The sequence below is a fragment of the Salmo salar genome, chromosome 03 (genome assembly GCF_965601325.2).
Source record: "Salmo salar chromosome 03, fSalSal1, whole genome shotgun sequence".
Lineage (NCBI taxonomy): Eukaryota > Metazoa > Chordata > Actinopteri > Salmoniformes > Salmonidae > Salmo > Salmo salar.
Window position 1 is genome coordinate 5,657,501 of NC_138293.1, and position 13,755 is coordinate 5,671,255.

At 45.2% G+C, this 13,755-nt stretch overlaps 1 protein-coding gene across 1 annotated transcript in view; it reads left to right on the plus strand.

Annotated features, from left to right (window-relative positions):
* LOC106592421 (gamma-crystallin N-B) overlaps positions 1-7,944 on the plus strand; it is a 10,086-nt gene extending 2,142 nt beyond the window's left edge. Inside the window, exons 2-4 of the mRNA XM_014183762.3 lie at positions 4,543-4,791; positions 6,390-6,535; positions 7,485-7,944. Of these exons, the coding sequence (XP_014039237.1) occupies positions 4,543-4,791; positions 6,390-6,535; positions 7,485-7,620 (531 nt within the window). The 3' untranslated portion in view covers positions 7,621-7,944. The remainder of the gene's footprint in view (positions 1-4,542; positions 4,792-6,389; positions 6,536-7,484) is intronic.
* Positions 7,945-13,755: the final 5,811 nt, after the last annotated feature.

The following is a 13,755-nucleotide window of genomic DNA, read 5'->3' on the forward strand; positions in this document are numbered from 1 at the left end:
ATACAGCTATACAGCGTACATACAGCCTTATGACATTTACATAAGTATTCTGACCCTTTACTCAGGACTTTATTGAAGCACCTTTGGCAGCAATTACAGTTAGAGTCTTCTTGGGTATGATACTACAAGCTTGGCACACCTGTATTTGGGGAGTTTCTCCCATTTTTCTCTGCAGATCCTTTCAAGTTCTGTCAGGTTGGATGGGGAGCGTCACTGCACAGCTATTTTCAGGTCTCTCCAGAGATGTTAGATGGAGTTCAAGTCCGGGCTCTGGCTGGGCCACTCAGGGACATTCAGGGACTTGTCCCGAAGCCACACCTGCGGTGTCTTGGCTGTGTGCTTAGGGTCGTTGTCCTGTTGGAAGGTGAACCTTCGCCCCATTCTGAGGTCCTGAGCGCTCTGGTGCAGGTTTTCATCAAGGATCTCTCTGTACTTTGCTCCGTTCATCTTTCCCTCGATCCTGACTGGTCTCCCAGTTCCTGCAGATGAAAAACATCCGCACAGCATGATGCTGCCACCACCATGCTTCACCATAGGGATGGTGGCAGGTTTCCTCCAGACGTGACGCTAGGAATTCAGGCCAAAGAGTTCAATCTTGGTTTCTTCAGACCAGAGAATCTTGTTTCTCATGGTCTGAGAGTCCTTTAGGTGCCTTTTGGCAAACTCCAAGCGGCATGTCATTCGCCTTTTACTGAGGAGGGGCTTCCGTCTGGCCACTCTACCACAGAGGCCTGATTGCTTGAGTGCTGCAGAGATGGTTGTCCTTGTGGAAGTTTCTCCCATATCCACAGAGGAACTCTGGAGCTCTGTCAGAGCGACCATCGGGTTCTTGGTCAACTCCCTGACCAAGGCCCTTCTCCCCCGATTGCTCAGTTTGGCCGGGCGGTCAGCTCTAGGAAGAGTCTTGGTGCTTCCAAACTTCTTCCATTTAAGAATGATGAAGGCCACTGTGATCTTGGGGACCTTCAATGCTACAGACATTTTTTGGTACCCTTCCCCAGGTCTGTGCCTCGACACAATCCTGTCTCGGAGCTCTACGGACAATTTAAAAAATAATCCATTGTAGAATAAGGCCGTAATGTAACAAAATGTGGAAAAAGTCAAGGGGTCTGAATACTTTCACTGTACATACTGTCAGGTTTGGGTAGGTTATATTTAAAATGTATTATGTTACCGTTACTAATTACCTATCCAAAACTGTTATCAGTAACATTTGGATTACCCAAACTCAGTAATGTAATCTGATTACTTTCCATTACGTTTCGATTGCTTTCCCCTTGAAAGGCATTAGAAGAAGACAAAAAAAATTCATTAAACACATTTGGTGTGTCATCTTAATGGTCTCTGACTTGTGGTCAGACGCTCAAGTGGAATAAACCTAAACTTGCGCCTTTTTTCAATGCTGAATTGAATGCCCTTTAGAAAGCAGAAAGGTGTCAATCTGGGTTTTTTTCTGGATTTAAAAGCAATCCAAGAAGTAATCTAGTTTTTCCCCCCCAAAAAATCTAAAGTATCTGTAATCTGATAACAATTTTTTTAGCTGGTAATGTAACTGATAACAGTTATCGTTTTTTTGGGTAATCAGATTACCCTGAATACAGTATCCAGTTTATACATACAGCTATCCCAGCCTGGTCTCATAGACTTGACATAACATACTAAACGTAAATCCAAGACACTGAAATTAGTATGATGTGTTACATTTGGTATCGTAGCATAAGACAGAAGGTTACTTAAGGCAAAAAACGAAAGGAGGGTATAACGTGAACGTCTAGAGTCCCATCACAAACAATTTTAGTATTTTAGATATTTATCAACTTTGAAACTACTTTTTTACTACTTTTTAGACGTTCACACCTAATCCACAGGAGCCTTGCATATTTTACTTTTAGATACAATACAGTAAAATCTAATACATTAAAATACACGTTTGTTAATCCCCAAGGGACGATTCATTCTGGGCTGACAGGGTGCTTCAGACAGGACAAACACGCACTAACAGTATAACTAATAAATGTAAACATTTATTAAGGCATCAGTTAAGGGTGCGTAGTGCAATTTTAAGAAACTGAAAGTTCATGGTAGTCAGAGTTGTTAATTAACGTCAGGGCTAAACTATCTCTAGAATAGTCTCTATGTCTTCCTTAATAGTCCTGTTAACCAGGCAGATGGCCTCGGTTACAAACGAGGCCCTGCTCCTTTTTGGTGGAGCACTTGAGACAGAGCAGGCGGCATCCAATGGGGAGCAGTTTGAACCGCGGGTTGAGGACATGGGTGCTGTCCCCCAGGATGTCATAGGCCTTCCTCCTGGCCTGCTGCTCAAAGAATGAAGCCAGACTTCTGAGAGGCACCATGGTGATCTTACAGGAGGTGTTCACAATGGCTTGGAGGCGGTTCCTGTTCTTGACAGAAAAGGGATGTGGACCAGCATACGAAGGAGAAAAACAGAACACTCTTGATGAAAGAACTGTAAAAGGTTTTGCAATATCGATTTGTGGACACTGAATGAATTCAGTTTCCTGAGGAAGTATTGTTTCTGGTGAGATTTTTTTGATGATGGCGTCTGTGTTTTTTTTTCAAACTTCAGTGTGTTATAGAAGATGGTACCAAGATATTTATACTCGTCCACAATGTCTACCTCCTCAATGTGGATGATCACTTGGTCTACCCTGAAGTCGACAAGCATTTCCTTCGTCTTGGAGACATTCAACTCCAGCACCGTACTGTCGCACCAGTCAATGAAGTCCTGGAGGGCTGGGACATGGTCCTTCTCAGACCCTGAGAGGTGTCGGAGAAGGGCTGGGACATGGTCCTTCTCAGACCCTGAGAGGAGTCAGAGAAGGGCTGGGACATGGTCCTACTCAGACCCTGAGAGGTGTCGGAAAAGGGCTGGGACATGGTTCTTCTCAGACCCTGAGAGGAGTCAGAGAAGGGCTGGGACATGGTCCTACTCAGACCCTGAGAGGTGTCGGAAAAGGGCTGGGACATGGTTCTTCTCAGACCCTGAGAGGAGTCAGAGAAGGGCTGGGACATGGTCCTACTCAGACCCTGAGAGGAGCCAGAGAAGGGCTGGGACATGATCCTTCTCTGACCCTGAGAGGTGTCGGAGAAGGGCTGGGACATGGTCCTTCTCAGACCCTGAGAGGTGTCAGAGAAGGGCTGGGACATGGTCCGTCTCTGACCCTGAGAGGTGTCAGAGAAGGGCTGGGACATGGTCCTTCTCAGACCCTGAGAGGTGTCAGAGAAGGGCTGGGACATGGTCCTTCTCAGACCCTGAGAGGTGTCAGAGAAGGGCTGGGACATGGTCCTACTCAGACCCTGAGAGGTGTCAGAGAAGGGCTGGGACATGGTCCTACTCAGACCCTGAGAGGTGTCAGAGAAGGGCTGGGACATGGTCCTTCTCAGACCCTGAGAGGTGTCAGAGAAGGGCTGGGACATGGTCCTACTCAGACCCTGAGAGGTGTCAGAGGAGGGCTGTGACATCAGCAAACTTCAGAAGAGGTGCAATAGCCCTCAAAGCCCAATGGGCATTGAGAGAGCGAGGCTTGTCCTTCTTAGGAACAGGGATAATGGTGGATGTTTTCCTTGGCAGCGGGACCAGACCAGGCTCCAGCAAAGACCGGAACAGGTGGATTAGGACCTCACTGAGCTGCTCAGCACAGTACCTGACGGTCCTGCCGTCAGGTACCATCCAGTCCCGGGGCTTTGTTGATCTATGTGGATTTAAGCAGTTTCATAACATCATTTGCTTGAGGGGTGAATGTGACACATGACGTGAAACTGTCTACCAAGCTGTATCATTGTGATCTCTGATTGGTGGTAATCAGTTGGTGTGTCATCATAGTGGTCTCTGATTGGTGGTACTCAGTTGGTGTGTCATCATAGTGGTCTCTGATTGGTGGTCAGACTCGCTCAGGCGGAACAAACTTTAACTTGTGCCTTTTTTCAATGCTGAATTAAATGTCATTAAGAAAACAGTCAAAATTTAGAAAAACATTCGTAAACATCTTTTCTGAATTTAAATGTAATCCAAGAAGTAAACTGAAATGATTAGAATTTTTGCAACCAGGAAATGGCAGAGTGAATTCTGCATAGTGCATCTTTAAAACTTAACTCAACTTAACTTACTCAACTTAACTTACTTAACTCAACTTAACTTACTTACCTCAACTTAACTTAACTTATTTAACTTAACTCAACTTAAGTATCTTAAGACAAAGGGAAAATCCACTCCAAACACATTTCTTTCTTCGTTAGTCCACTGTTGATAAAGTCCCAAAATGTTCTGCATGTCAGCAGTCCAAGTTTTAAAGATATTGGACTTTCAAGAAGCAACGTGTCACCGGCCACACCATCAGCATGATGGTGTATAATGCAATAGCTTAATTTAACCGTCTTTATTGTGACAGATCAAATGTATCAACATTTACAGCTACTGTCTGTTGCTGTGTCTATCTTCAGACCATATCCTGTAGGTCAGACTCTATTTCAACCTCACCTAACTGTCCTGTGTTCTGTCCTCTGTGTCTATCTTCTACCCAGATCTGTTTCTACGAGGGGAAATGCTTCACGGGCAGGAAGCTGGAGATCTGCGGTGACTGTGATAACTTCCAGGACCGCGGATTCATGAACCGCGTCAACTCCATCCGCGTGGAGAGCGGCGCCTTCGTTTGCTTCGACCACCCCGACTTCAAGGGACAGCAGTACATGCTGGAGCACGGAGAGTACCCCGAGTTCCAGAGATGGAACGCCCACAATGATCACATGGGCTCCTGCAGACCTATCAGGATGGTGAGGTTTAAACGCTAACACTCAACGGTAACCGATTCTGTGGACACTGATGCCGCGGTAACGGACGCCGTAGTAACCTATGCCACCATGGTAACCTGTGGCTTTGTGAATACTGTAGGTTGACGGTGCTCATATAGTAACTTTGTAATAAGCTTTGTAATTACATAGTAAGAGAGTTAGGTGGTTACTTTATAACAATGTTGTTACTATAGTTATTACACACTAACAGCGTTGTAAGAGCTACTTGACGTGACGTGTTAAAGTCAGATGAGGACAAAAGCAGTAGGAGAGTTTACGCCCCTCAACCCACTTAAAATGGACTGGCACTAGATACGCTATGCATACCCGGTCCAAGACCAGCTGGAAAGTGTGCTGTGTAAAGATAAATATTCAAGCCAGCACAGAATATTCAGGTGAATTGGCCACCGTAAAGTAAAGGGTATCTTGGACACACGGCAGACAGACTGACTGGTACATTACAATGTGAGATAGAGAAGACAGACAGACTGACTGGTACATTACAATGTGAGATAGAGAAGACAGACTGACTGACTGGTACATTACAATGTGAGATAGAGAAGACAGACAGACTGACTGGTACATTACAATGTGAGATAGAGAAGACAGACTGACTGACTGGTACATTACAATGTGAGATAGAGAAGACAGACAGACTGACTGGTACATTACAATGTGAGATAGAGAAGACAGACTGACTGACTGGTACATTACAATGTGAGATAGAGAAGACAGACTGACTGACTGGTACATTACAATGTGAGATAGAGAAGACAGACAGACTGACTGGTACATTACAATGTGAGATAGAGAAGACAGACAGACTGACTGGTACATTACAATGTGAGATAGAGAAGACAGACAGACTGACTGGTACATTACAATGTGAGATAGAGAAGACAGACTGACTGACTGGTACATTACAATGTGAGATAGAGAAGACAGACTGACTGACTGTTGAGATGAGGGTTGTTGGAACTTCACCTAAACTTGAAGTCACAGTGATGTCATTTCTTATTTTTCTTCTTCTTCCTCCTCCTCCTCCTTCTCCTCCTCTTCTCCCCATCTTCTCCTCCTCCACTCCACCCTCCTCCCCATCTCCTCCTCCCCCTCTCCTCCTCCTCCTCCTCCACTTTCTCCTTCTCTCCCCATCTCCTCCTCCTTCTCCTCCTCCTTCTCCTCCTCTTCTCCCCCATCTTCTCCTCCTCCACCCCACCCTCCTCCCCATCTCCTCCTCCCCCTCTCCTCCTCCTCCACTTTCTCCTTCTCTTCCCATTTCCTCCTTCTCCTCTCCTCCTCCTTCTCCTCCTCCTCTCCCCCATCTTCTCCTCCTCCACCCCACTCTCCTCCCCATCTCCTCCTCCCCCTCCTCCTCCTCCTCCCCCTTTGCTCCTCCTCCTCTTCCTTCTCCTCCTCATCCTCCTCCTACTCATCCTCCTCCTCTTCATCCTCCTCCGCTTCTTCATCATCCTCCTCTTCATCATCATCGTCCTTCTCCTCCTTCTCCTCTTGCTCCTCCTCCTCCTTCTCCTCCTCCTCTTCCTCCTCCTCTTCCTCCAACTCCTCCTCTCCTCTTCCAGCATGGAGAACACTACAGGATGGAGTTGTTTGAGGGAGCTGACTTTGCAGACCAGTGTGTTGAGGTGTGTGATGACGTGCCCTTCCTGCAGGGACGCGGTTTGACCAAGAACTGCATCAACTCTCTGAAGGTCTACGGAGACGGAGCGTACGTATCTACTGAATCAACTGTTGCTGACAGTTCAATTCAATTCAATTCCATTCGATTCAATTCCATTCAATTCCATTCAATTCAATTCAATTCCATTCCATTCAATTCAATTCAACTCCATTCAATTCAATTTATCAATGTATCTCTAGAGCTCCTGGGATTTGTAGCTAGCTGTTTATAAGCACATCCATAATCATTTTATAAGCATACAGTAAACACTTTATACAGTAAAGTAGCTACAGTAAACACTTTATACAGTAAAGTAGCTAAGGTAAACACTTTATACAGTAAAGTAGCTAAGGTAAACACTTTATACAGTAAAGTAGCTACGGTAAACACTTTATACAGTATTCCCTTACATACAGTGTGACTGGAAACTGTAAAGACTTATATACTGTATATTTTCTTCTCTCCTCCCTCTCATCTTCTCCATCCTGCTTTCCTTCTTTCCTCACCACCCCCTCTTCTCCTCCACACCACCCCAACTCTCCTACTCCTCCTCCTCCTCTCTCCTCCTCTCTCCTCCTCTCATCTTCTCCATCCTGCTTTCCTTCTTTCCTCACCACCTCCTCTTCTCCTCCTCACCACCCCAACTCTCCTACTCCTCCTCCCTCCTCTCTCACCCTCCTCTCTCATCCTCCTCCTCCTCCTCGTCCTCCTCCTCCTCTCTCCTCTCTCCTCCTCCTCCCCCTCCTCTCTCCTCCTCCTCTCTCCTCCTCCTCCTCCTCTCTCCTCTCTCCTCCTCCTCCCCCTCCTCTCTCCTTCTCCTCCTCCTCCTCTCTCCTCCTCCTCTCTCCTCTCTCATCCTCCTCCCCCTCCTCTCTCCTCCTCCTCCTCCTCCTCCTCTCTCCTCCTCCTCCTCCTCTCTCCTCCTCCTCCTCCTCTCTCCCCCTCCTCCTCCTCTCTCCTCCTCTCTCCTCCTCCTCCTCCTCCTCTCCCTCCATAGCTGGGTGCTTTATGAGGAACCTAACTTCCGTGGCCGTATGTATATCGTGGAGAGAGGAGACTACTGTAGTCACGTGGAGTGGCAGGCCCAGAACCCCAACATCCAGTCCATCCGCAGGGTCGTCAACTACTTCTAAGCCACGACCCCTGACCTCTGACCTTAGTCCGAGGGGGTCAAACCTGGGATGTCAACCAGTAAGGGGCACAACTTTACGGAAAACCTTCAGATGACATAGTCATTTCTATTCATGACATTTGTATCTGTAACATTCTGAACGTGTCACCTCACCTCAATGTGAATACATCCCTGGTTAGAAAATACATACATACACACATGCATGCATACATGGATTACACGACGGAGCTTGGCGAGGTATAGTCAACAAGGTTTACATCACTTGGAAATGTTTCTTTTATCTTCTAATCGAGTCGTAAAATAATAAAAAGACAGAACCAAAAAATATTTGTGTTTATTTTTCTACTGATAACGCTATCATCACCTTCAGTGTTATTTCCATTTGTTGTACGACGATACAAAGATCCTTATTTTCTATTATCTATTATATATATAAATATCTTTATATTTAATCAACACATTCCATTCTTACTGGGACATTTTCTCAGACAAAGATGACATCTAGTCGTGGACTAAAACACACTTCTATGGTGTTAAAAAAAAGTCCTGGACTAGACTTAGTCTTAATATGTGTTCGGTAAACTGGCCGTGATCCTTTGCTGATCGTGGATCTACAGAAAACATATAACAGACAGATGTAAAATGACATGTTAGAACCACCATACTAGATCTACCTATCATAATACCACCATACCAGATCTACCTATCATAATACCACCATACCAGATCTACCTATCATAATACCACCATACCAGATCTACCTATCATAGTACCACCATACCAGATCTACCTATCATAATACCACCATACCAGATCTACCTATCATAATACCACCATACCAGATCTACCTATCATAATACCACCATACCAGATCTACCTATCATAATACCACCATACCAGATCTACCTATCATAATACCACCATACCAGATCTACCTATCATAATACCACCATACCAGATCTACCTATCATAGTATCACCATACCAGGTCTACCTATCATAATAACACCATACTAGATCGAACCTATCAGTGTACCACCATACCAGATCTACCTATCATAATACCACCATACCAGATCTACCTATCAAAATACCACCATACCAGATCTACCTATCATAATACCGCCATACCAGATCTACCTATCATAATAACACCATACTAGATCTACCTATCATAATACCACCATATCAGATCTACCTATCATAATACCACCATACTAGATCTACCTATCATAGTACCACCATACCAGATCTACCTATCATAATACCACCATACTAGATCTACCTATCATAGTACCACCATACCAGATCTACCTATCATAATACCACCATACCAGATCTACCTATCATAATACCACCATACCAGATCTACCTATCATAATACCACCATACCAGATCTACCTATCATAATACCACCATACCAGATCTACCTATCATAATACCACCATACCAGATCTACCTATCATAGTATCACCATACCAGATCTACCTATCATAGTATCACCATACCAGGTCTACCTATCATAATAACACCATACTAGATCGAACCTATCAGTGTACCACCATACCAGATCTACCTATCATAATACCACCATACCAGATCTACCTATCAAAATACCACCATACCAGATCTACCTATCATAATACCGCCATACCAGATCTACCTATCATAATAACACCATACTAGATCTACCTATCATAATACCACCATATCAGATCTACCTATCATAATACCACCATACTAGATCTACCTATCATAGTACCACCATACCAGATCTACCTATCATAATACCACCATACTAGATCTACCTATCATAGTACCACCATACCAGATCTACCTATCATAATACCACCATACCAGATCTACCTATCATAATAACACCATACTAGATCGAACCTATCAGTGTACCACCATACCAGATCTACCTATCATAATACCACCATACCAGATCTACCTATCATAATACCACCATACCAGATCTACCTATCATAATACCACCATACTAGATCTACCTATCATAGTACCACCATACCAGATCTACCTATCATAGTACCACCATACCAGATCTACCTATCATAATACCACCATACTAGATCTACCTATCATAATACCACCATACCAGATCTACCTATCATAATACCACCATACCAGATCTACCTATCATAGTATCACCATACCAGATCTACCTATCATAGTACCACCATACTAGATCGAACCTATCAGTGTACCACCATACTAGAGCTCAAATCAAATCAAATCAAATGTTATTAGTCACATGCACCGAATACAACAGGTGTAGACCTTACAGTGAAATGCTGACTTATGAGCCCCTAACCAACAATGCAGTACAAATAAGAATAAGAAATAAAAGTAACAAGTTAATTAAAGAGCAGCAGTAAAATAACAATAGCGAGACTATATACAGGGTGGTACCGGTAGAGTCAATGTTAGTCGAGGTAATTGAGGTAATATGTACAAGTAGGTAGAGTTATTAAATTGACTATGCATAGATGATAACAACAGAGAGGAGCAGCGGTGTAAAAGAGGGGGAGGGGGGCAATGCAAATAGTCTGGGTAGCCATTTCATTAGCTCTTCAGGAGTCTTATGGCTTGGGGTTAGAAGCTGTTTAGAAGCCTCTTGGACCTAGACTTGGTGCTCTGGTACCGCTTGCCATGTGGTAGCAGAGAAAACAGTCTATGACTAGGGTGACTGGAGTCTTTGACAATTCCTCCTTCCTCTGACACCGCCTGGTATAGAGGTCCTGGATGGCTGGAAGCTTTCTCCTGGTGATGTACTGGGCCGTACGCACTACCCTCTGTAGTGCCTTGCGGTCGGAGGCTGAGCAGTTGCCGTACCAGGCAGTGATGCAACCAGTCAGGATGCTCTCGATGGTGCAGCTGTAGAGCCTTTTGAGGATCTGAGGACCCATGCCAAATCTTTTCTTTCTCCTGAGGGGGAATAGGTTTGGTCGTGCCCTCTTTGACTTGGTGTGCTTAGACCATGCTTGTTTCTTGGTGATGTGGACGCCAAGGAACTTGAAGCTCTCAACCTGCTCCACTACAGCCCCTTTGATGAGAATGGGGGCGTGCTCAGTCCTCTTTTTCCTGTAGTCCACAATCATGTCCTTTGTCTTGATCATGTTGAGGGAGAGGTTGTTGTCCTGGCACCACACGGCCAGGTCTCTGACCTCCTCCCTGTAGGCTGTCTCGTCATTGTCGGTGATCAGGCCTATCACTGTTGTGTCATTAGCAAACTTAATGATGGTGTTGGAGTCGTGCCTGACCGTGCAGTTATGAGTGAACAGGGAGTACAGGGGGACTAAGCACATAGCCCTGAGGGGCCCCCGTGTTGAGGATCAGCGTGGCAGATGTGTTGTTACCTACCCTTACCACCTAGGGGTGGCCCGTCAGGAAGTCCAGGATCCAGTTGCAGAGGGAGGTGTTTAGTCCCAGGATCCTTAGCTTATTGATGAGCTTTGAGGACACTATGGTGTTGAACGCTGAGCTGTAGTCAATGAACAGCATTCTCACATGGGTGTTCCTTACGTCCAGGTGGGAAAAGGCAGTGTTGAGTGCAATAGAGATTGCATCATCTGTGGATCTGTTAGGGTGGTATGCAAATTGGAATGGGTCTAGGGTTTCTGGGAAAATGGTGTTGATGTGAGCCATGACCAGCCTTTCAAAGCATTTCATGGCTACAGACGTGAGTGCTACGGGTCGGTAGTCATTCAGCCAGGTTACCTTGGTGTTCTTCGGCACAGGGACAATGGTGGTCTGCTTGAAACATGTTGGTATTACAGACTCAGACAGGGAGAGGTTGAAAAAGTCAGAGAAGACACTTGCCAGTTGGTCAGCCTGTGCTCGGCGTACACGTCCTGGTAATCCATCTGGCCCTGCAGCCTTGTAAATGTTGACCTTTTTAGAGGTCTTACTCACATCGGCTGCGGAGAGCGTGGTCACACAGTCTTCCGGAACAACTGGTGCTCTCATGCATGTTTCAGTGTTATTGCCTCGAAGCGAACATAGAAGTAGTTTAGCTTGTCTGGTAGGCTCGTGTCACTGGGCAGCTCTCGGCTGTGCTTCCCTTTGTAGTCTGTAATGGTTTGCAAGCCCTGCCACATCCGATGAGCGTCAGAGGTGGTGTAGTACGATTTGATCTTAGTTCTGTATTGACACTTTGCCTGTTTGATGGTTCGTCGGAGGGCATAGCAGGATTTCTTATAAGCTTCCGGGTTAGAGTCCCACTCCTTGAAAGCTGGAGCTCTTGCCTTTAGCTCAGTGCGGATGTTGCCTGTAATCCATGGCTTCTGGTTGGGGTATGTACGTACGGTCACTGTGGGGACGACGTCTACCTATTATAGAGCCACCATACTAGATCTACCTATCATAGTGGAAAGGGGAACACACTGGATTTTTTTTCTTCTCTCTCCCTCTTTCTCGCTCTCTCTTTCACGAACACACACACACACACACACACACACACACACACACACACACACACACACACACACACACACACACACACACACACACACACACACACACACACACACACACACACACACACACAGGTTTTTCAGTAGGTTGTCAAACTGGTGTTGTATCAAGACATTCAGAAGGTACTTCACTGTTACCGTGTTGTTTTACCTGCTCTGTCAGGTAAACTTCAAGATCAGAGCTCCGGTGGGACACTCAACACTTTAAAAGGACTGAAGTCACTGTCTGCTTCCTTCAGAGGCTCTTACAGATAAGTGACAGTGATTTCTTTAGAAAATGGCTTTTGGTTCGTCTTTCCAAGAGGATTTCTCCTGTCCTTTGTGCTGTGATCATCTACAATGATCCTGTTATCCTGAGCTCCGGTGGGACACTCAACACTTTAAAAGGACTGAAGTCACTGTCTGCTTCCTTCAGAGGCTCTTACAGATAAGTGACAGTGATTTCTTTAGAAAATGGCTTTTGGTTCGTCTTTCCAAGAGGATTTCTCCTGTCCTTTGTGCTGTGATCATCTACAATGATCCTGTTATCCTGTCATGTGGCCCCAGCTTCTGTAAAACATGTCTGCAGGAATACTGGAAACAAAGGGACTCTCAGTAATGTCCAGTGTGGAGCAGGAAATGTTCCAAGGATAGTTTTCCTCCTAACTTTTCTCTAAAGAGACCATCTCACAGTCACAGATAGCTGGTCAGACTGCTTCAGAAAGAGAGCAGAAAAGGTCTGTGATGCTCTGCAGTCTGCACACTGAGAAACTATTCTGTCTGGAGGATCAACAGCCTGTCTACAGCTGTCTGTCTGTGTGTGTGTGTGTGTGTGTGTGTGTGTGTGTGTGTGCGTGTGCGTGTGCGTGTGCGTGTGCGTGTGCGTGTGCGTGCGCGTGTGCGTGTGTGTAAACAATGCCTAAGAAATGTCTTACTCCTGTACTGATGGCGATACGATGCTATTGAAAGAAAATACAGACTGTCTATACTAAAGGGTTCATGTTTAATTGTAGGAAGAACTGTATATTTTTTTTTTCACCAGGCAAGTCAGTTAAGAACATATTCTTATTTTCAATGACAGCCTAGGAACAGTGGGTTAACTGCCTTGTTCAAGGGCAGAAAGACAGATTTTTACCTTGTCGGCTCAGGGATTCAATCCTGCAACCGTTCGGTTACTGGTCCAACAGTCCAACCACTAGGCTACCTGCCACCCCTGTAGGAAGAACTTCAGACTGTCCTGAAGCCCTTCCAGTAGAAGCTGGAAGTCTTTAACGAAGTTAAACTAACTTGTGATCAAACAGCTGAACATATAAAGGTAAGAATGAGGTGTAATGTTACAACGGAATATGAAAATACAACGAGATGGTAATGTAGGTTATCAGAGAGAATCTTTCTTAAATTAACATCAGATTGATGTTCTCTGATGCAGTTAGAAAACCCGTTGATAAAGGAGCAGAGCATATTAAATTAACATTAGATTGATGTTCTATCATCATATATTCCTCTCACTGTCTCCAGAGCCCTGCCCAGACACACACAGAGGCAGATTAAGGAGGAGTTTGAGAAGCTTCACCAGTTTCTACAAGATGAGGAGAGGGCCAGGCTAGCTGCACTGATGGAGGAAGAGGAGGCCAGGCTAGCTGCAATGAGGGAGGAAGAGGA